We start from the raw sequence: 25,487 nt of genomic DNA, 5'->3' as shown, positions 1-25,487 counted from the left end.
AACGAACCTTCAAAATAATAAACCTTCTGGTAATAAACACAACCCTATAAAACACATGCATAATGATAGAAGAATACTTCAATAGCTGTCAATATATTACCAATAATACCACAACCATCACAAATCTTTTACAAATGGTCCCTATAATTCATCGGGTTGACTGGTTCAGAAATGAAAGACAAGTAAAGGTATGAGTCATATCCAGTACTCCTATATTACTGTACAAGTCATATAACCCTGCTTGATGATCACATACGTATACCAGGTCGTGGGTTCTCTCTTGTTGTTCATTGATTCTGTATTGACAACAATCAATTTCATTTCCCAAACGGGGAGTCAGTTTAAACGTCCGAACCTTTGGTACTTAGAAAATACCAATCGTACGTCTTCATTTTCCTGGGCCCTGTTTTATGACGAGTTAAAATTAATCATAAATACATGTAGTTGATATCAATTGTAAGTCTATGGCAGCGTGTGCGGTAAGGAAATTCAAAATCAATTTTATTTATTGATAAAATGGGGCCCTGGCTTCATAAAATACTTTTGAGGTGCATGTTTATAATATTTATGGTAACGTATGGCACTTGTATACAAGCATCATCAAACAGACTTGCAATTCCAGGAACCTGCATATGGAAAAGCAAAATTTGTTCTGAATATTACTGGCGCGGCATTATCTTCAATGATATTATATAGGCAAGTATGTTTACAGCATTGATTAGTACTATATAAAAAGCTTTTAAAGGTTCAAATTATTACATAGAAAGGGGGAGATTTATTCTCTATAAACTGTTTAACCCGTTGAAGACGAGTCCCGAGTATACTCGGACAATACGTATGTGGGAAATGCGTGTTGTCGCCAAATCAGCCCGTCCTCAACGGGTGTACTAAATTATTACATTCTACTCCGATGCTTACATTTAAACGTCGTTTTTGTCAGCTGCGTCTTCCCATCAAGATCTGGATTTAGACATTGTTTGAACCGTACCACCAACCACGAAGGAGGGGGGGGGGGGGGGGTGACCAGGGGAAAGAACTCTTTGCTCTTTGCTTCGTAATTTTTGCGGTTTTATTCACATGGATTTTTATTTGCTCCATGCGCTATTGTGTTCAATCTAAGCACTACTGTTTTATTTATCGCAATTCTGTACTTCTCTCTATTCCAGTATTTTTGTTTGGTTTCTTTTGCATACAGGAAGTGAGCAAATGCAACTTGACGTTGAGCACTGGGACCCTGAAATGCCACCGAACGTAGCGTGATATGGTGTACATTGACTACAATAACGAATTTGTCGTACGGATTTTTCGGAACGTCCTAGGGGAGTACAACGATGTGGACGTCGGCCATGATTACGTTGCGTCACAGCGCGTCAAGCGTGCACCGCATCATGCGTTCGTGCAAAGACCCGATGAGCAAAACATTCCCGTGGCGCACAGCACTTGTAGACAAGGTGAGGTTACTCCCGTCTTCGCTGTAAACTTCGTTCAGTTCGTAGTTCTGATAGGGGGCGTCCTTTGCTCCGCCAAGTTTTACACGAAGCACCTGGCGAAACGTAAAGGATGACACTTTTCAAACACCATTTAAAACATTCCATTTTTTTCTTTAACATACTAGAAGTCGCTGTCTGGTTCAAACATTTTTTTTTCTTTATGTTGAAATCGATTATAACCTTGCCTTCGACTACATTTTCGTTCGCTCAAAAATTCGGGACGTGAAGATGGTGACCTCAGCCAGTAGCCTACTCCCTCCCTTTAGATGAAACATAACACATACATAGACTACAAATTCAGTTGTAACAAATTTCTCTCTAAAGATTTCCAAATACATGTACATGTACCTACTTTACATAAAAGACTATCTCTCTGTTTTAAATTCATAATTATTATGTAGGCCTATTGAACGCATCTGGATAGCATGCGTGTGTGAGCCTGATGAATGGCTGAGGCAATATTCTTTGCTAGCAATACTGCACCCACACACACACACACACACACACACACACACACACACAACAAACACACATCTCCCCTTTTCTCTCTCTCTCTCTTTATCTTTTTCTCTTCTCTCCCTCTTTCATCATTGAACCTCCCTCCCCCACCCCCCTTGCAGAGTCATCTGAAATGGGAATTGAAGCGAAAAGGGACCTCGCAATAGCGCCTACCTGAGAAGGGACCAGGACATCCTCGTGGTTAATGTATGCCCCAGTTATGTGAGGCACCGGTATGCACCCAAGCCAGAGATCGCCGTCCGCATCCACGTAAATATTGTCCGGCGACGTCCAAACATCTATGGTCTGGATCGCCTGCACAGAGTAAGAGGGAACGAAAGAGGGAGATTTGTGCAGGTTTGGCATTCAAAAGTGAACTCATTATTCATCTCTGTCACTGTGGGGCAAAGACATGTCACTTTTCAAAACCCCTTTACTGAAACAAAAAGCCTTTTAGAAGATGGACTTCAGGACGGACAAGTAAATCATCATGGTGGACTAGCAAGATTTAATAGGATTAAAACCAGAAGAAAGTGATCATCACGCAATCTTAGTGAACAATGAAAATAAGCAAACATAAGTTGAAACTGCAAATGTCACTATGGCGACTGGTATTTTATGCCTCCGTCTTTTCGTACGACTCTCCCAATTGGGCTATATTGCATCCTTGACAACATGTAGCCACAGTCTCACATGATCAGTTAAAAGCAACAACAACAACAACAACAACAACAACAACAACAACAACAAAACTGAAATGTGAACTTTGAAAGTTTTGCACAACCAGAAACTACATTCCTTTAACAAGATTTCATTTGGATCGCCAAATTGTTCAGAGAGTAAGCACTTTGGAAATCACTTGACTTTTCACCCTTGCCCTTTGTCCTCAGACCTACAACATTTTAGCTAGTTTCAAATACGGAAATATTTTGACATTTTAACACTTTCACCTTACATTTGACCATATGGCCTTTATCTTTCCCTAAAGAATTATTGAGAAGTAACGCACTCATCATGCGTACATCTCGTTTGAGTATGCATCGAGTAATCTCCAAGGCATGGAGAAAGAAATGTCATTTCAGCATTGACTGGCAGAATCTCAGCTTTTTTAGCCTGACCTTTGACCCCAAATTTCCCAAATGTACCTCGGAGGGAACGTTGATGTTTTCCCACCTTACCGGGTCTTGAGGCATTCGTGCTTACAGTTTGCTGTTTAGAGAAGATAACACGGACTCCGCTTACCTGGTTCCCTTTGAGACTGTTGTCCGCCTTATTCCTCTCGTAAACCCGTATTCTCCGTTCAAGCGGTTGATTGACGTAAAGATATCTGGAGAGAACGAAAATAGTACAACACTTAGTGAAGATCTCTTCTTTCTATATATTTGCCAACGGCGAGGACCAATATCAACAGAGATAAAACAAAAATAATGTTATCAACCAGTGGCGTATCTAGGGAAAACGGCGCCCGGGGCAAGCGCGAAAATTGCGTCCCTAATTTCTGAAAAAAGACTAGTGTTCAACCCCAACCCGATCCCGGTAGGGACTTTAAGCAAAGTCCACATGATATGCTTTTCAAGCCCTTAGAAGGGGTCTTTTGAAAGTGATTTAAATGTAATGAATTTTGATAAATTTTGGCGAGCGAGCGCAGCGAGCGAGCCGAAAATTTTTGTATTTCAGCTGACAAAACATGGAATTCTTGTCATTTTTTGCTTATCAAATCTTACAATTCTAATCAAGATAGTGACGGCCTTATAGATAACGATTTATCTATACCAAGAAACTGAGTACTTAAAAAAAAAAATATTCTAAATCAGGGGGGCATTTCATGAAGCATTTTGTCCGACAACTTGTCGGACAAAATTTGCTCTCAGCCAATCAGAAGCAAGGATTTCAGTAGCTTTTAACAATTTGTCAGACGAGATATCTGACAAATTGCTTCATGAAATGCCCCCCATGTACGCGCGAGTGAGCCGAAATTTGTATATTTCCGCGTCATCATGACGTTTTGTTCTTATCTCCTTTTTGTTTTGATAAATTTTGGCGAGCGAGCGTAGCGAGCGAGCCGAAAATTTATGTATTTCAGCTTACAAAACATGGAACTCTTGTCATTTTTTGCTTATCAAATCTTACAATTCTAATCAAAATATAGTACGAGTGAGTGAGCCGAAATTTGTATATTTCCGCGTCATCATTACGTTTTGTTCTTATCTTGTTTGATTTTTTTGGCCCCCCGTATTTTCGAAACCGTTGGCGCCTTCTTTTGATCCAATTGGCGATCGCTTCAGAACGAAAGAAATTGCAGCCGCTGCTCCGTGAAACATTTTGCCTGCTAAACATAAAATGACATGTGTGAACACAATAGACATTGTCATTTTGCCCGCGCCATCATCACATTTTGTTCTCACCTTCTTCTATATAAAATTTAGAGAGCGAGCGCAGCGAGCGAGCCGAAAATTGTTGTATTTCAGCTTACATAACATGGAATTCTTGTGTGAACACAATAAACATTGTCATTTTGTCCGAATCATCATTATGTTTTGTTTTTATCATTTTTTGATTTGGTTTTCTGCCCCCCCCCCCCCCCACCATTCTTCCCCCCCTTCCGGTGAGTTGTTTCTTCTTCTTCTTCTACTTCTTCTGTTTTCCTTTTTTCTTCCTTTTTTCTTTTTTCTTTCTTCTTCTTTTTTTTTGCGCCCCCAAGGAGTGGCGCCCGGGGCACGTGCCCCCCTTGCCCCCCCCCCCCTAGATACGCCACTGTTATCAACTACTGACGATAACTGAATAAAGTGAAACACTTGCCAATTCACATCACATTGTTGTACGTGCTCAAAAACATTAGGTCCTACATAACTTTAATATAACGACTGCTCCCTATTTTGTTCATTGAGCTGTGTTTATATTATCAAGAATAAAGTGAACTTTCCCTCCGAATTTCAGCATATATCATCAAGTATCACTTGACTGTTTAATTCGTGGTTTCAGAAGTGTCATATGAGCTTGTTATTAACGTAACAAAATGATCATTTATCGCGTTCAATCATCAGAATTTGCAGTCGACGTCTGTTATCAGAAACTCAAAAGTCTCCCTTTCGGAGCCTCAAGTTAAATTTCCTCAAATCAATAAATCTTGCATCGAATTGTCTTTACTGCAACTAATCGTTCTATTGACATATTACCCTACATTATTGATTTAAACAAACATTACCAACCCAGTGTTGTGAGTGCCAACCGTAATGATAAAAAAAAATACTTGGGAATATAGCTGTAGCTCTGTCCATGCAATGTGCATAGTAGGTCCTAAATGTATAGCAGTTGTAATTAGCTGACGCTCTCCATTGTGTCATAACACAAAATGTTATTATTCAATACTTATGGACAGAGCTTTTTCAACATTATACATCTTTTTTAAATTCAAAATCAATTGCATATCTTACACAAGTACATTATCTGTGACATGCATATCAATTCATAGTAGAGTCTTATGTCATGTTCCAGGAAATGAGCAAATATGTTACTCGTATGCACCTTCCGTCAGCAGATAGATCGATTCCGTTCGGTTCAAACAACGCCTCAGACACCTGTCGGCAGGAAGTGACGTCACAAAAGAGAACACATCCGGTCTTGACCATCAAGATCATTTTGGACACTCTGAAGGTAGGATGCAACGTGTCCGCCTCATTCGTGACGTAAAACGAGTCTGGGCCAGTTGCTATGATATTGTTCGCACTATATATTTTTGTTTATATTGAAATAAGGAAAAATGAAAATTAGTCGAGTTATTAGACAGAATAGTTGCTCATGTAAATCCCAGTACCACAATCACCCTCATTGACATATACCATCGTCCTAAATATCAGCATAGACAAAGAAAGGCTTTTTGTCTCATGAAATATAACCTCTTCAAAATCTATCTCAGCGAAGGTAAACATGCTGAAGATAACATACCTTTGAAATACATGTAAGTCTCTGATGGTTACACAATCATACACACTCACACGCACACAAAACTAATTACCCATCATATGATATGCATATTGTATTCATGTACTTTTTGACTTCAAAAAATTCCAATGACCAATTTGGCCATGGAGTTCGAGTCCAGAAGACTGACCGCATGCAGAGCTGGAACCATATTTAGTTTGAAGGATTAATTACTTTCTATACGATTAGTTGCTTCTTGATTGTTCAACGAACTAACATCGCTTGAGACCGTAAAAGTCTCTCAGCTGCGAATAAGATTTGATTTGATTTGATTTGATTTGATTTATTGGTGTCTGTATCATCATTGTACATATACACATTCATGTACAAACATAAATATGATAATATATATAAGTATTTTCTTGTTCATTGCCTGTGTACAATGTACAGCAAAAGTACAACAAAACATACTACAATGAATAATACAGAGGGGCTACAGCATAACCGTGGCTTGATTTGCGTGCAGCCCCCGTAGCATAACATAATATTATAATGTACATCGGAAGTAGAATAGGAGGGAGGGATGACTTGCATAGAGATAGGATAGTTGAATGGAGAAAGGGAAGGGAGAGGTTTGTCTGCTTTCACTAAAGGTTTATACAAAATAAAATCACCTGTATCACTGATTAGCAATTAAGACATGACAAAATATTTCTTCAACGAGGTACAGGTGGACAGTTGATACAGGTCATGGTCGGTTACATAATCATTATTACACAATAGATTAATTGTGTCGATATTTGTACGAAAGAATTTCGTGTATATGACAATGACAATGGAATTACTGATATTCAGATAACAACATCGTTTTTACAGCCTTCCTAAAAGAATACGTGGACTTTAAACTTCGAATTTCAGAAGGAAGAGAATTCCAAACATCGGGTCCGGTGTGTCTGACAGATTTCAGAGCCATCACTGTTTTGGGATTATACAAGTGAAACTTATCAGATTGTCTTATTGGATAAGAATTCTCCTGGAAAAGACAAAGACAAAGACAAGACAAGACAAAGAATGGTATAATTGAATTCGAAATATATATATATATATACATATTAGCTTACGTTCACAAATCTCTTTTCTATAATTATCCAACAATCAATGCAATCTAACCTTATCATTAGAGGATCTCGTCTGGTCTTCAAGAAAGACAACGACATCGAACTGCGATGAAATTCAAAAATGTCGACGACATCGTACCCGACGCGGTGGTTGATAACGAAGAAATATGTCTTTCCTAGATGAAAAAAAAATAATACTATAAATTGTGCGAAAAATTTGACACTTACAAACTGCAAATTGGTAAGGATATAAATTGGTGATAGTTAACGGTACGGTGATGAAAATACCTCTATAATTTATCACGGTTCGGCCCAGGGCTGAAGAGATTCACCATCTAGCTTGCGGTAGTTATTCTTTATTTCAATAATGACACTTTCTTTGTTTTAATATTATGATATGATAGAAACGGATTATATTTATTCATTCACTACAGGAAAGGGGGAGGCAGAGTGGTTTTCCACTAATACACTTAAAGTATGAACAATGAACTGGAGCACGAAACTTAGAATGTACTTGAAATACAAAAATCACTAGACTGCCATAAACTGTAGGTCAGCGTATTCACGACGTACCAAGTAATGTCCATTCATCGTGTTAACATATTTTTTTTTTTTTGAAATCCCAACTTCCTAAGCTAAAACTGTATAGTCAAAAAGGAATTCATGATTTGTCATTCCATCTTTTGATTGGTCATTTTCTAATTCAATGTCAGAAAAAGGCTCAAATTTTGAACCGAGATCGTACAGACATCGACACTGTTCGTGAAAATTCATGAACTCGGGCTTTCTGTTATTTTTGTTTTGGCGCAATTTCCATTCCCCCCGTGCCCTAAACCAAACAAAGGTTGCCAAAAAAATTACCCGATTTCGAATCCTCGTACGCGCTGATTCCGTGTGGATGAAGATGACTTGCAACGTCGAAGTCGCCCGTGATCGTTAACTCTTTCACCCCGTCATTGTGCCGGTTGATGTCGTAGGCGTAGATGTGCCCGGCAGGTGCACCGTCCACGCGATCTTTGAATGTCAGATACCCCTGAAAGAAAAGCCGAGTGCATGCTTCCTTTAGGGATTAGTAGTTTTAGTAGGGATACAGGTATCCGGTTATTACAAAGTTTTTCTTCTCTTGGATTAGTATGTGAGAGTTGTAAAATATTAACCGTACGAATTATACCCTCGTGAAGTGTAAGGGAATTTGTTTTGCCAGGTCTACTGCTTGTTGGTCAGGAAATGAAGTTATTCCTTCCTTATTCCTGCGCAATTTGGCTGATCGAAGACTGTCAGTCACTATAATTCAAGTCCACTAGGAGACTTGGACTTGGACAAAGTTTATAGAACAGAAAAAGTGCTATATCTCATTGACATATCTGTAGCTTTAAATCTCCTATGGCTGAAAGTTATTTTCGATTGTAAGCCCATGGTGCATAAGTCTTCGATTATGACGCATCGTGGTAGCGATGGGTAAAGTTGCAGATAATCGTAATTGATATGTGCCAAATATACTAGATATTTTGTCCTGCTGAGATACCACTTAAACCATGTCCACCTATTCAAACAATCATGCAGAGTTATGTGTTTCTCTCTCTCTCTCTCTTTCTCGTCCTCTATCTCTATTTGTGAGTGTACAAAGGACGGTTATGTCTGCTCTGAATTTTTGACTTACTGCAGATATGAGTACGATTCCATCCGACAGAAGTTCCAGATCTTCAGAGCCAGTATCTTGTAAGAGATTAACACAGTATTCCGTTATCGAAAAACATGATACAATGTATAATTGACTTTTTTTTCCCACTGGAATATCTCTCAGAGTGACATGCACAACTATTTATGTAAGAACTTCGCGTAATGAAGGGGAACATCTTCAGTTCAGTTCAATTGATTTCTGCGTTCCATTTTCAATACTTTTAACAAATTGTTATGAACTGTTTCAATTTAATTTTTTCCTACAAGCAGTCATGAATCATGAACACCATCATGTACACCTTCAACACGTTTCAAAGTGGCACAGGCGAGTGCACCAGCATAATAGATTTGTAAAATCACGCATGTTTTTTTTTTTTTTTTTCACTCTACTCCCAACTACGCTGTACATCCCTTTCTTTAATGTGTGCACTTATGCGTAAGGTTTGCCGTTTTATTAACATACCAGGTTGATAGTCAATCTGATAAATTCTAATATGGCATATGAAACACCTTAATTTCTAGCGAAATGTTCTGAAGAATATGATATGTGTTATGGAGGAGAGGAGGAAGAGAGATGAAAGGTTTACAATTACTATGCACTTTACTCTGGAATAGGAAAACCAAGGCGACTTACTGATTCCTGACACAAACTGATATTTCCCAGGTGCGTGATTGTAAACCGTCCTGTGGTATCCCATGATTATCCTGCGGAAAGAAAAACAGATCGGCTAAAGAATAAAAAAATGATTGCAATTGACCACTGACACCGTCAGCTGAACGAGTGAATATTCATAAATGTAAAGCAAATTTACTTGAAACTGTTCCATGAACTGGGAAGCTAAAAAGAAATTAAACAACCAAAATCGCATTGTCTATAGAGTTTAATCATAGTCCTAAATAACATGGATTTTCCTGAATATTGCATTAAAACTATCTAAAACTACTTCAAACACAACCTGGTCTGGATAGAATCAATACTTATCCTCGCAGAGTCACAGAATCGGACGCTATATAATCTCCTATGTTATCATAATGATTGTCATTAAATCAGAGATGCCAAGTTCAAAAAACTTTTATGAGTGAGATTTTCATGACTCGGCGTTTCGGCGCTCGCGCGCGCGAACGAGGAGGGTGTCGCCCCTCCCATGGTAGGGAGTTTTTTTAAATTATTAGCTCTTAATGAAGCGATCTGGTGCATACTTCAGTGACTATTTCTTACTAATTTTGAAAGACAAAAGGGAAATATGCCTTCAATTGCAACTATCACTTTAATCCTTTGAGCTATGCTCCTTATTTTTGGCACAACTTGCAGACTTCATCTGATGCGCGAGATCGTGAGACAGGCCCTAAATGCTTAAGTCTCACGCAGAATGCGTGAGACTTGGTAGCTCTGTTAAACTGTAAAGCGTGACTGTTAATCTGATTGTCTGAGAAATTATCACGGCAAACGTCACTCCAAGGGCCAAGGTTCATTTACTAATCATGCAAATCGATAACGTAAATAACATATGGTTCGTTTGCAGTTATGGTTTCTTGTTGATAGGCTTATAATGGGATTCCATATAGCGACATAATGTCTACGTGACCTCTTCTTTCCATTGGCGGATGGAGAACACTTGTGGGGAATCCTGTGTAATCACGGGGGGAGTGAGTGGTCTCTCTATTTTTTTTTCTTGCATATTTAATCAAAAGTTTTGTTTTTTATTTCGATCTTATTTATCTATTTTTTTTTTAAGGCTGCCATATCAAATCCCAATCCCCCCAACCCCAAACCCTCCCCGGGTTTTACAACTCCCATGGAAACATGGCAAACGAGAAGAACAGGGGTGGTATTCTGTAAGGATCCTAGGACAGCTCTCGCTCCTAAATACGCGATTGGTATTCTGTAACACCGCGCGTAGGAGGAGAAATAGGATAGTGACGTCAGGGGTCTTTATTTCTCTCCCAGCTTAGGATAGGGGCGTAACTTGATATGTTAATTAGATGTAATTAGATGTAAATGAGATCTTAAGATAAGTGGTATTCTGTAAGGACAAGTAGGATCAACTTTAGGAGCAAAATTAAGGATAGCCTCTAGGCAGTCTTTCTGGGGTGTTTTATGCCGGTCTATTACGTATATAGGCCTACTGACGACCTACTGTCTCTTATTTTGTATGTTCATGAACAAGAAAATAAAAACATGAATCGTATAACAGAGTTATCTGTTCCTCTCACACTGAGGATTCTAAAACTGCATTCTATAATGTTCGAAACAATTGTATTCTTTATCTGGTATGTGTTTGTTTGTTGTTCGCCTTCGCCATTTTCAATTCAATTCAATTTAATTTATTTGGCACAAAATAAATCAAAAGTACATTATGTACACAATAACAACAAAAGATATTATTATTGTTATAATAATTATTAATGTTATAATTATAATTGTAATTATATTTATAATAATAACAATAATGATAATAATAATAATAATAATTATTATTATTATTATTACTATTATTCTTATCATTATTATTATTAGTAGTAGTAGTGGTAGTATCATTATCATTGTCATTATTATTGTTATCATTATTATTATGCTCCACGTCGGCCCGAACGTCATGCGGACGCAGTGCAAGTACCCTGTTCGCCGCCGACAACGGTGACCCTCGAAGTCGTTGCTATGTAGATCTAGTAACCAAAGAAATAGAAACGTACGCAGTGCGCTACTAGGTCGCGTGAAGAATAAAGTAACGCAACGATCCATACGCGCACATTATTGTTAAGACGTACGCAGTGTGTGACGCAACGCGGTGACCTAAAAGTCCATGTGCATGCGTTAACATTTTTTTTTTTTCAAAATGTAGTGAACTTACGTGTTTATACAAGGATATCATGGAGCTATAGTAGCTCCATGTTTCTATCTTTGTTTGATTTATCATTAATCTCCTTTTAAAACATATTTATTCTGTTATCATTGCCCTGCATGTAAGTCTGTGATAATTAAAGATAGGGGAGAGCTAGCGGGGTGAGGTGGGACAAAAATAGTGATTTGATGAATTTTCTCGAATAACTTTCTGATATTTAGAATGGGGCTCACATGTATCGGACCCAAAGACTTTTGATGCTAACCACATAATGGGTTGCTACGCTATATTCCTATAAGTCTCATATTTGTGTTATCGTTGTTTGTTTGGTTTTTTTTTTCTTGAGAGAAGTGAAACATTGGTTTGGTTTAAGTGGGACAAACAGTAACTGTAAGCAAGACATTATTATTACAAGCATTTCGATCATAGAATAATGTGAGCGTGTGTATGTGTGTGTGTGTGTGCATCCATTATTATTATTATTATTATTTATATTCATTTAAGAAAATCTTATATATTTTATCATAACTTTGAATTAAGGGCGAAGTTTGGCAGTGATGGTATCACAGTTTACCTCAACATCCTCCAAAAGTTCAAAATTTGAGCTCATCTGCAAAAACTTTACATGCAAATTATTGGATCTCCTAATGCCTACATTTATTATGGTGTGCTAAGTGCGTGCTAAATCTTTGATAATTAAAATTGTATTTTCAATTGCAAAATTAGACTGACAATACATTTTCAACTCCTTGCACAGTAGAGCTGCGTGAAGCGCATGTTTGAGCAATGTAGATCTTGGGCGCGCATTGCGTAAAATTAGCCAGATGATTGGCTTATAGATGCTGCGTCGGGCGTGTCCTGTCTTTTCTCATTAATATTCATTATTCATAAATGACTGTCCTAGGATAGGCTTAGGACAGGCTTACAGAATACCGATTTTGCCTGTCCTAAGGGTATCCTATTTTCTGTCCTACGCACGCTCCTAGGATCGAAATAAGGATCGCGCTTACAGAATACCACCCCAGGCCTATTATTTCCGATTCTTCTTCTTTCTTTCTTTCTTTTTTTTTAAGTGGGGGAGGGGGCATCGCGTCTCGCCGAAAGCACTGCGAAACTGGGAACCCATATAGGACCTATCAGAAGAGTATGGACCTGCTGTACATCATGGACTTTGATCCTATCATTACCGCCTCAAAAGCACCTGATTACTAGTATTTGTAGCCCCCTAAGTACATTCAGATATTTGGACAAAGACGATTGTGTATACTGTAGTCCATCTCCTTTCAAACAAAACTCAGATTTAATTTTGCTACGCGGTGCGTTCGGGTATGCCACAGCTACTCTTATAACATATACACAGAGACATGCACGCACGCGCGCGTGCGCGCGCGCGCACACACACACACACACATGAAAGACAATCGAAGTAAAATTGTAATTGTATTCAAAAGAAGAAAAAAGAAGTCTGTTTATGTACAGTACTCACGCAAAGTTGAACACATGGCGCGCGGCTACTGCAACGAGCAGAACGGCGATGACCTTCGTCAACATTGTTCTATTCGAAACCTGTACTGCTTTTCAGGCGAGTCTGTTTAGCTATAGCAGTACGGTGCCGTACGCGAAAATGAACGATAGCCCGCTGCAGAATGCAGAGGTCTCTACGAAGTGATCTATCTGTGGTTAGCTGAGTCCAATGATGACCGTCCCACGTTCCCTTCCAGGTACCTGCCAAAACTAGTGAGAGCAGAGGCCAAAAACATGTCAGACGTTGATCGAGGTTAGAACAGCACTCCCTGTGTAGGCATGTGGATTAAGGTTCCGAGAGCCTGTGCTGCCGGGTCAGGCCGTCTACATCCACCGGGCACGTGCAAAGAGAGTAAACGGTAGTCGCATTGAAATGCCCTTTGTAGCTTTGCATGCGCTCTTTTGTTGGCAATGCGATCCGATGAGATAACTGCCCGCTTCTTACACATTATATCCCTCTCCCGTTGAAACGCATTTTTCCTTATGTAACCCTTTTGTGAAGCCACTTCGCCGCAATTTTCCGTTCTTTTTTTTTTTGGGGGGGGGGGGGGGAGGGAGGGATTTGTCGTGGAACGGTAGCTGCCGTGCTTCATGTGCAATGCTTCTTTATACGCTAACAATTTTCCTCTCATCTCTTTTTCCTCTCTCTGTATGTATGTTTATAATGCATGTGCGTGCGAATAACTGTGCGTACGGATATAAGCGTATGCATACATATCAATTCTATTTTATATATTTATCATAATGCCAATGTGCAGGCCTTTATGTATATCGTTGTTATGTGCACGCATAAAACGGTGTGTAGGGCCTACTTATATGTGTCTCTGTGTGTGTGTTCGTCTGTTGTTTATGTGTTTGTGAACGATCAGTACAATAAATTCATACATCTTCATATGTCGTATAATTTGTGAAGAATATCAAATCGTAACTTTCATTCAATAGGGACAACATTATACATCACAAATATTTTCAAGTTTAAGTTGATTTATTTTATTTCCATCAAAATAATTAGGAATACAATGAAATGTCCTAATATACAGATAATGTCACGAAATCAGTACAACAATATAATGAACATACAAACAAAAAGACGCAGGTAAATTATTGGCAGAGATACAATCATTAATTCAAATTCAGAAAAAAGAATTGTTTGAAATGGAGGGAACTGTTAAAAAGCAGAGCTTGTATTATGCAGTCCCCTCAAAAAAAGGAAAAGATAAACAAAATGAAATTGCCGCAAAAAAGGACAATTTTCATAAAAGCGGCAGAATTTATCTTTGAAAATTGTGTAAAACTCACAACACCCGATCAAAAAATTATGAAACTTCACTGAAGAGTTAACGCTGAGTTTCCTTTACGTTATCGTTTAGAACTCGTGACAAAAAAGCACATTAAAGATATAACACATAAGGCCAGATCGATGAACACATAATGTTCAGCATTTAGAAAATACATCGGGTTGACATCTACGTTGATTTGACGAGGTACTCTGCCTCTTCCAGAGAGAAGAGTACGATACTTGAAATGTTGAATGGTTCCGGGTTCTGCCACTCAAGCAGGTCCTGACTCTCGCCAAACACTCGTAGTCGGTAATGTCCGGCGGCGAAAGTGAGCCACATGTGGACGTACACTGTTGGCGAGCAAGCTACTCGCGAACTCCCGGCTCTCAACTCGCCTGCGCCTTTACAAGACGGGCACAGGATGCGCATGGTGCTGTAGTCTTTCTCAAAATATGGTTTCCGGACCTCACAAACCAACACTGTTAGGTATGACAAAAGTAGCATGTAAACTTTGATTTTTCTGCGTATTTCTATCGAACCACAAATACAGATTACTAAGTACGTCACAATCAGAGTCGGTGTTTTGAATATTTGTATGGATTTGGAAACATAATTTCAATTATTCAGGCCCACTGTTGGAAGTAGTAACTGATAATCTATTTCGCTATTCATAAACCAAGCCAAGAAACTTGTTAGATTGAGTAAGTAAATGAGGAATATACTGAAACAAAACATTTCAAAGAATCGATCGCTAAAAAAATTAATACGTCTACTTGTTACCGAAGAAAGCATAGATAGACCAACTATATAACTGTTAAAGGGGAAGGCTAGTAACTGATCAGTGGGAATCAGTGGGAATGCTGGGAGATGATTGTTCCAATCCTTATGGGATTCATTCAAGAGTTCATTGTATATCTATTGTTGTGTGAAAATGATTTGCTTCATAACGGTCTCATATTCAAGTAATGTGCAGATCAATGCTCCGTCACTGACCAGGGACGCTAACCTGGAAGCATTAAACTGCACATTACTTGAATATGAGACCATTCTGAAGCAAATCATTTTCACACAACAATAGATATACAATGAACTCTTGAATGAATCCCATAAGGATTGGAACAATCATCTCCCAGCATTTCCACTGATTCCCACTGATCAGTTACTAGCCTTCCCCTTTAAATCTGCTCAGCTTGCCAGAATAAATGTAGATTGTTGGGAGGTATTGTAATTCACACTAAAGTATACGTTCAACCGAATCTTAGTAAAAAGAAAGTTCGTTTAATGCAAGAAAACTTAAACAGACAGAGAATAAAGATTAAGGTTTCTGCTACTGGATGTATCTACGTACTTATTGATGTATCACACAGAAAACACTCACAAACCCGAATGGCGTTCCCGTTATGTGTACCGTCCTCCAGGTCGATGTACAGCCGTCTTCCCCGGACGAGGAATTCGAACTTTGTTTCGTCGTCAGAAACACGTCGAGTGTGTGAGGCAGTGGTCCGTATATTAGTCTCACAGTCTGGTCAGTGCGATGTAATGAAAAAAAGAAAAGAAATCATGATAACACTTATTCGATCAAAAGTCATAGCACGGCTGATAATTACTATTACAATATTACATGGCAACTGAGGAGGTTATATAGATATTAGATATTGTCGAAACTTAATACTTCCAAACGGAGGTCAATTCGAATTCTGCGAAGTAATTAGTGAAGACAAATGATTTTGCTATTATAAATTTTTGATACGACATAGGCCTAGGCTTACATCTCTCGAATTAAAATGGGTAAATAGCATTACTATTACTGGGACATAACCATGATTACTGGGAAAGATAATTGCAGAGCAGTAGCAAAACGAAAGCGGGTGGTCCGAATTACTGAGACAAGTTATCAAAATTTTATTATCAAACTTATCTTCATTATGGTCATTGTCATTATCTAACAGTCATTAGTGTTGTCATTATACTACCATCAACATCGCTATCATTATAAATGAAAATGTGGTATCTTTTTCATATGTAATAACAATGACAGAATACTGTAAAATGTTTTTCCCATTCCTGTAGCCAGGTGACAGCTGTCCCAAACAGGTGTAAAACGCTGTGCTGCGTTTAAAGGGCTCTCTCATTTTGTATTAATGTATTGTATGAATAACTTGGATAAGAAGAACGTCACAAGGGAACAAAGAAAACGAAACTACGAAACAAAGAAAAAAAAACCCCATGTCGATTATCCAGTAGACCCAGCTGAGAGTATGTTTGGGCGGACAAATCTTCAGTATCAAGGTATGATATCAAGCTCTGTAAATGACTATGTAAGTATTTTGTTGATTTGTTGATTTGTAATGATTTTGAAATGCAGAAATAAAAACTGAACTGAACTGAACTGATCAACAAACCTTTTCAGGAGGTAATCGTGTTTCAGGCTTGTTTATAGTTATTCTAGTTTTCATTTCCACTTTTTGTTTTATTGCGATGCCATTTCTTTTTCATTCATTGTAATCATACCTCTTTCTGTTCTATATTAGTGTACGGCTAAGCAGACATATTATACATACAGTTGTATGATAACGAACATTAAATCATTGCGTCATGGGTATGATAAAAGTTCAATACTTTGCATATGTTTGTCTTGAAAAGGGTTCCACAAATCATACACAAGATTGAATCAGTTGCTATTCACGAGGCAGCATTTGATTTGATTTAATTTGATTTGATTTGTTTTGTTTATTGGTTTCTGCGTCACCACATGCACACATTCTTCATGTATACTCTCTAAAAAAATCGGAGTGGCCTCAGGGATCACTCGAAGATTTAGGAGTGATCCCTAAGGTCACTCCCAAGCGAGTGAAAATGAACATTTTCACTCAAAATTTACTCCAATTTCACTCTAAATTCACTCTTTTTTGTATTCACTCCTTTAAGAGTGAATATTTTCACTCGATTTTTTAAGAGTATATGCGTTGTTCACAATGTTTTATTAGAAAAGTATATGCACGGTACAATAGATAATACAGAAGGGCTACAATTTCAGCAAAGCGTGTTTATTTTGCTTGTAGCCCTCGCACATAGTACAAAATACACACACACACACACACACACAAAAGAAAAAAAGCGCATAATAATTAGTATATTCTTGCACAGTTTACGCAAATACTACATATCAGTGACTGAAAAGAAATGTATTAGTGACTACATTTTTTTTTTTTTTGCGTTCATCTTCTATGGGCAGAGAATATGTTTGTTTGCTTGGTTGTGTTTATTTATGTAGGTGGGCTATAGAGCACTATGTGTACTCACATTGGCAGACCGATCCAACGTACGGCTCTTTACACTTGCAAAACCATTGATCCTCTCTCTCAACGACATATCCCCCGTTGTAGCAGACGCCCGGGCCTTGATAAAAAATTTTCGTGGATCACCATAATAAACATTTCATGTTAATTACAAGTAGTAAATGGGAAGTCTGGTGTGAAGTATTCAAGTGCATGAACAATGCATTTTCCTATTTAGACAACCTTATATCCACATTTATTCACCGTTGATACCTAATCCAGTTAGAGCATATTCAATAGACTACGTTGCATCTATAGTATTACAGTTATGTTGCTCTTTCGGGGAAATAAGATTATAATCAGAACCTTGGGGGGGGGGGGGGGCTTTATGCGAACTGTGCTGGGTATATTGCAAGAATATTGTTGAGACTAAATCTAACATTTTCTTGAGGTGTGAGCTACATTGACTTGGGTATCTCAAAAAGAAAGAAAATAAAATGTGATAAGATACAGGTAGGACTTTTTTTGGCTGTCTAATGGCAGTGATACTTGAACTAAGATAACACATGAATATAATCATAATATATCATGCAAAACTCTGTTGATTTTTGTTAAGAAACCTACATATTATGTAATAATGCTGACTGCGTGGTCCTTTACAACTGCTCATTTTAAGAACTGTTATTCACCTGTCTCTTCTAATTCTCTGGCTTAAAGAATTCAAATATCTCATTATTGTTTCCACTAAATAAGAGTAACTCCATAAGTTTTTCAATACGATTGCACCATCAAACCACGAAACCATCAAAGATCATATCAAAAGTCATATCAGAGACGAATGTTACAGAGGAAAGAAAAAAAAATATGGATGTATTTATGCAGCAATTAGTGCAACTCTTCAACAATATTCAACGCAAAGGAAAATTGTCAATTCGTTCAAAAGTAACGTGTCTTGAAAGTTTCGGTGTAGTCATCGACGGTAAGAATGCTGAAACACTTTGTGACGTAACGTATGGAAAGCTATACAAAGAAAATTCAACCAATTTTCATTTTCCAGGAAAAGGAAAGATCACTTACCATTACGTACCTCTTTCATAAAGTACTAAGAATGATACCATGACCGCAATATGTAATTTCAACAAGTTGAGGGAATGTGCGCATTTTTAAGAAATTAGAATTTTCTGAAATTCTCTTTATATTTTCGCTATGTATATGTATTTAATATCAGATTACCAAATAACACTTTTTTGATTATTCGCCAGAAAATGTATTCATTGTGTTTCCTTTATGGACGATACATTTGTGGTTTCAATTTTTTGCTTCTTTGCAGAGCTTTGAGCATTTTTGTGGAGACCTTGCTATAATTAACGAAGAACCAACAGAGTTAAAGAAGACCTGAAATCATAGTGTAAATAGTAGCAACGATTATGATTATAATAATAACAACGATAATAATAAAGATCTTAATAACATTACTAGCGAAGGGAGGATTATGATCTCACCGTGACTCGTACACAACCGGAAAGCCGACGTGGACACAAGCCGATAGTTACCCGACGACAAATCGCCCGAGATATCAGCATTGATGTCAAGCCATCTACTCCAGTGGGTGTCGTTTCTAGGAGTCGTGAACCACTCTATATGGCGTCCATCTGAGGACATAACCAGGCCTATTAGGAGAAACAAGGGTGATATGAGTGATTATACCAAGGTATCTTATTTATCTAAAGCACATTTTATTAACGCTGCAAGAAAATAGTTGTAATGTAAAAGAGAAACTAGGAAGTGAGTTAATTTCCACAAATGTAAAGAAAACACGTATACAATTATTTTTACACACACAGACATACACACACACATATATATGTGTGTGTGTGTGTAAATATATATATATATATATATATATATATATATATACACACATATATGTTATAACACTTCGAATGCAAAGAAAAAAAAACTACTTTCATTTTCTTCTTATGATGATGAGATTATCATTGAAAGGAAAAAAAATTTCAACGCTACTGCACTCGTTACATAAAGATAAATATTACTGATGATATGACAAATTTCACATCAGTTTCGATCATTTTCTTTTTTTTATTCTGGCAGATTGAATCACACATAGGGCCTAAAATTGATACAATGGATACAACTGTTTTTGCGTTTAAACTCTTCCTGTACATATTTCGTCTTAATTTCACTCTCTATTTACGCGCCCTGAGTGGATTTGGCGCAACACACACACACACACACAAACACACACACAGACACACACGCTTATATATATATATATGTAAATGAAGAAATAACCTGGTAATGCATTTTTTTTTGCAAATAAAGAATGAGTTTATTCGACTCATTCTTTATTGGCAAAAACTGCATAACCAGTTTATTATTTTTTTCATTTTTTCGTGGAGCTAATACGTGAATTCCTAATCTGTTTTTTTTCCTTCTCTCTCTTTATATATATATATATATATATATATATATATATATATAGATATATATATACACATATTACTAATGAATGTATTAAATATCAAACACTGAACTCACCTATCGAGATGAATACGGAGAAGATGCTTTTTGTCATCATGTTGAAGGACTGTGAGATAACCTCAACTGTCAAGATATTTTTAAACAGTTCGTCACCGCGCTGATGAGAAGGGGTCAGTGAAATTTATTTCTTCCAATCTTTACTCGCATATATTATGGATTATCAATTACGTTTTATTGCGGTCACTTCTTACTGCCTGAATAGTAGTGCGTGCGTGTCTGTGTGTGTGTGTATGGTCACTGAAGAGGATAAACTTATGATAGGTCTGTGGGCATTTTTATCGTAAAGACTAGTAAAACCTTTACCATACGATTGTATCTATATCATTGTGTCTCGGGTCTGGAACCTTAAACAATTTATCCATAAAATTAGCCCAATATGTGTTCGTTCAAAGCAGGCTAAAGTTGTAACAGCTCACCCAACTATGTTTTTTTTTTTTTAATATGTCTGCATGAAATCCTAAGCTTATGCCATCGGATTGTGGAAATCATACTTCAGCGGTTGGGTCTGTTATGATCTTGACTATTCATTGTTAGTATATTCATAAAACTTTTTTATCTAATCAGTGCTTTGTGCTATTCAAATATCAAAATCATTCATTTCGGATGTTGACTTTTTACTATCCTCTTGGATTACTAAATGTATGTGATTGTATCACTCAAAAGTTATGGATTTTTGAAGTTTCTGCTCAGTCACGCATGGACGAGAAGACTACTATAGCTTGTGGTGTCATTTGTGTACAACGATATAAAGAAAGAATAAAGGCAATTCAACATATTTTCACTTTTCTCGCATAACAAAAGAATACTCGACTTCTCTCTTTCAGAAGGCAGGGAAAATGATATTGTCCTTAATTAAGGTACATCAGTAACAAGTCGAAGAAATGCGCACTTCATTCAAAAAGTAAAGTTTCGTGAAATTCTCTTTTTACTTTCCTTATATCTTTGAACGCATGTGACATCATACACTGTAGTAGTCTTGTCATCCAGCAGTGGCCGAGCAGATACGCTAAAAACTCAAAACTTTGAAACGGTTTGTGAGATTTTCCCCAAACTTTCACTATGTGTTCTACTAAACTTGTTGCATTCACTCAATCTACATGATTGTATAATCATGAAAGTGGACTTGTCCTTTAACTTCCTCTTTCCCTCTCAAATTTGACCATTTCCTTTGTATATTTCGAACTATCAACCATTTCCGCGTAATCTTCCTTAACTACAGACGTTCCAAATCGACAACAATGTAATTTCTGCAGCAAGATTTCTAGGGACTGCTGGTATATAGTCAATTTAATTTAAGCTTTGCAAGATGCAGGCGTTATTTGTCACGATTATATATAGACGTAGACGTGGTAGAAACTGCAATTCCATACCATGGAAGCAAAACAAATTCCGAATTTCAAGAATCAAGTAGTGTAATATATTTTGTGACCCTACTTCACAAACCCCCAAAAAGTCGCCAGATTTGTTTTTCTTCAGTTAATCACACGTTCTAAAGAGGAGAAAATTAGCTTTAATATGATGTAGAACTCATGACCTTTTTAACCTATCTAATAATGTAAAGAAATAAACATTCGGGAAAAAATGTTTGACGAGGCTTCGAAGTTTAGGTACTATTCAAGTACTTTATTTTACGGTACTGCGCTCTATTCAATTAATGGGACAAAGAAAAAAATAGGAAAGAAAACTCTGTAACAACCTCTATGAATTTATAACCAGTTTAAGCTGAAAACTTGCTCACTTTCATTGAGCCTATGCTATTCATGACTGATACTTGTTTTAAATGCTGTAGCACTATCATTTCAAAAGTCAGCAGCGTTGAAAGAGAGGAGGGTAAAAACTCTGCTATATGCCAAATCCCAATATTCTACAAAAGAAAACTGTTATAGAAACGCTGAAAAGACCCATAATTTTCCATTGGTGTTCATGACCCTAAACTTCAAAATTATGTGGGATAAGAATTGCTCTTTCAGAAAAACAAAACAAAACAAAACTCATTATTGGCAAGTTGGACCCACATCACCCATTTCGAGTCCTCGCGTATAAAAATCAATGTGCTACCATTTTTGTAGTGTTTGTGATGCACGGACACATTTGATAGCGATGTTCATACTTGGAATGTAAACGCTAATGCAGAGTTAGTCAGATATATCTACATTTTACGTGATCAATACTCTTAAAATATATATTTACTATTATTATTATTGTTGTTATTATTATTATTATTATCATTATTAACATTATTTTTATTTTGCATTTCCCCTTGATGATACGAAAGACCAGCAACATATCCTATATACCGTAACAGTTTCATGTTTGTATGTCTCGCCCTAAAAGAAAAGAAGAAAAAAACAAAACAAAACAAAACCACAAAAAAAAAACCCGGATTTATTTCTACTTACTTTCAAATCGCAAAAATATCATTTCGCCTTCCCTGGCATATCGCAGTTGCTATTCCCTTTAAACTATTGCGAGTCTGGATTTAAAAATACTTCTTTGTATTCAACTAACAGCATGTAATGGCCACAGATAGAAAAATGCAACAGGTGAAATGAAGTTGAATAGGCAATTCTAAGAAGTCGGAAGGCACGTCTTTTGTACTGGTCTTGCAAAGCACGTTGACCATCACGAATTTTGATTACGGTAATATAAGCTGCCATAAAAAATCTGACGTCCAGTTATATATAGCAAAAATATGACAACTGGCAGCTCAAATGCTTTTAGGCGTTTTATGGCGCAGTTCGAACGTGTAATCTTAATTGTTTTAAAATGCAGTGCAGTGCCCACTGTGTTACTTGATTGCACTTTCGACTCCGCCCTAGCATTCTTTGAATATGCACTCGTTTTCCAATGCATTTCCCGTATCTAAAATAGTCCCTTTACTTTGACATTTTCTTCTCTCTATTTTTTAATCTTTATTTCTATATTTATGGTTTCGTTTTCAAGTTGGTAGCATGATGGAAACAGTACCGGATTTGAATCTTTCAGAAAGCGGGCGGAGGGGGTGGGGGGGGGGGGGGGGGGGGGGGGATGTAACCCTTTAATTGCGCAACAAGTCGATTACTGTGTGCAGTACTTTCACCCCAAAAAACCCCACAATTTTGTGGATTTCTTTATTTTCTTCATATCGTTGTCTTGCTTCGATGACACGAACTGTTGTAGTCTTCTCTCCCTGCGATGTCTGCACGGAGACTTTAATAATTTAGTAATTTTGAACCAATTCTCAAATTTTATATTCTTCAAATTTCACAGAGGTCTAGGAATATGGCTAGATTCTCATAGTTCACAGACCTACATTCTGCAGATGTTTAGTATGTATCTAATTATATTCTTATCATCATTATTTTTAGTAGTAGTATAGTAGTATAGTAGTAGAATCAAATTGTATTGATGAATTCAGTTTCTTTGTAATGATATGCTTTGATAAATAAATAGGTGATGAGTTTCGAAACGGAAAAATCTTTTTTGATAAACGATTTCCCACTTATCGACTGAAAATTAGGAGCATTTTTAGAACCTGAAGACAATGCACTTCGCCCGACGGTAATTTCTAGAAGACATCGATAGATTAAGAAAGGACGGTCAAAACGAATAAGTTATTGAATTTGAATTCAGTTTAATTAATTTCGATTCAATCCAGCGCCAACATTTATTTAGGAACCCAAATCGTCTGAAAATATAATATAGAATAGGCACAATTCACTGAAATCCGGGGGCTTGTTAAAATAAAATGTACCTACAGGTAATTAAACGGAAATCAAATGATGAACGTAGTGTGATGTATACGTTAAGAAAAAAAAAAACATTTTATAAAAGTTACCCACAATATGAAAGGAACATGGAGAGAATAAAACATGCTAAGCGGGCTCGAAAAAAAAAAGTGAAACAAAAACGAGACAAGTACACATTTTAACATCAGAATGACCACTTAAGCAATTTCTGTCACAGATAAAGGCATTAGTGACTCAACCTTTACAAAAATAATGATACAAATCTCCGAATACGTACTGTTGAAAGCAGATCTCATTTCAAAAGAAACTGTATCGTCGCCTCATCAAGCATATCTTACTATTACATGTGATGCGTGAAACAGATACATTTATTTTATTTTAGTTTTCATATCACTTCAGAGTGGATGTTAACGTTTGTTAAGAGAACGAGAGAGAGAGAGAGAGAGAAAGAGAGAGAGAGAGAAAACAACAACAACAACAACAACAAAGGATTGCACTAAAGAACTAGTTTGGAGTACGATCCTTTTTTATCAATAGACTGACATCAAAACACTAAGTGCCTAAAACTAACATTTACATGGAACTGTATTCATATGAATGCCTGCATGGCCTACAACATTGCAGATACATTGTATAGTACAACGAACTTAAAAATGTGAGTTTGCTTTAAGAAGTAAACAGTTACAATATTCATAAATAGTATACATCTTTGCTTTTCCTTTGATCAACTTGATTGGAATCTAAAATCCTGAATGCTTTCCCTGAGTATATTAAGAGGAGGAGGTATGCCAGATGTAGTCCATTTGGTAAGCGGGTCTGCTACCGTAAAAAAAAAAGAAAAGATGATAATAACTTGAACATTTTCATATAGTTCCGGCTCACTAAATCGAGTAGAAAAGATATGCTGTTGTTTTCTTTATTCCTAAAAAGCTAAATCCACGTGGTACGCTTTTTCTTTTCCGTTTTCCTTATGGCCAAAACTGGTGAAGGTTTGTTAGACATAGTCGTTGAGGAACATTACTAAAACTATGATAAATTGTTCCCAATTTACTAAAAAATGCTCTAGTTGGAGAAAGAAATTCCATTCCCAACTCTCGATGGAGACGGACGTACAGCTGTAGTTCTCCCGGTTTGTCGGCCGCCGCCCTATTTTCCAGCCTTTTCCTCTCACAAGATTCGTAACTATACAACTCGTCGTGCTCCTAATTTATTGCAAATTACACCATTACTTCTGTGAAGCTCTTACTCTACCCTCGTGGAGCTGTATTTCGGGCAACTTGAACTCTGCTTGGTCGACACAAAACTGTGTGAGTATGGCTTCCCGCAAAACTCGGCAAACCACGAAAGAACTGAGCGCCACCGCCCATATGGCCCACTCTGCTCGGCCCGAGTCCTCGAGTGACACCGAGTCCGCTGACCTCACACTGGCTGACATCCAGCGCAGCATTAAACTTTCCTCTGATAACGTCTGTGCAAAGCTCGATTCGTTGTCCAGTGAAGTGGCCTCTATCAACAAAAAGATCTCCGACCTTGAGAATTCTGTCACAATGAACTCAGATAAGATT

At 37.3% G+C, this 25,487-nt stretch overlaps 1 protein-coding gene across 1 annotated transcript; it reads right to left on the bottom strand.

Annotated features, from left to right (window-relative positions):
* Nucleotides 1-1,360: 1,360 nt before the first annotated feature.
* LOC139738277 (serum paraoxonase/arylesterase 2-like) lies at nt 1,361-13,101 on the bottom strand. The gene is made up of 9 exons (XM_071648923.1): nt 13,037-13,101; nt 9,342-9,412; nt 8,688-8,743; nt 7,889-8,060; nt 7,080-7,203; nt 5,514-5,714; nt 3,231-3,315; nt 2,163-2,303; nt 1,361-1,543 (listed from the first exon to the last, which is right to left on the bottom strand). The coding sequence occupies exons 1-9, from the start codon at nt 13,099-13,101 to the stop codon at nt 1,361-1,363; spliced, it is 1,098 nt and encodes a 365-aa protein (XP_071505024.1).
* Nucleotides 13,102-25,487: the final 12,386 nt, after the last annotated feature.

The sequence above is a fragment of the Diadema antillarum genome, unplaced genomic scaffold (genome assembly GCF_040938485.1).
Source record: "Diadema antillarum isolate AM-2024a unplaced genomic scaffold, OU_Dant_1.0 seq00000732_RagTag, whole genome shotgun sequence".
In the NCBI taxonomy this organism is placed as follows: domain Eukaryota; kingdom Metazoa; phylum Echinodermata; class Echinoidea; order Diadematoida; family Diadematidae; genus Diadema; species Diadema antillarum.
The sequence above is the reverse complement of the archived record's forward strand: the minus strand, read 5'-3'. Positions and strand labels throughout refer to the sequence as shown.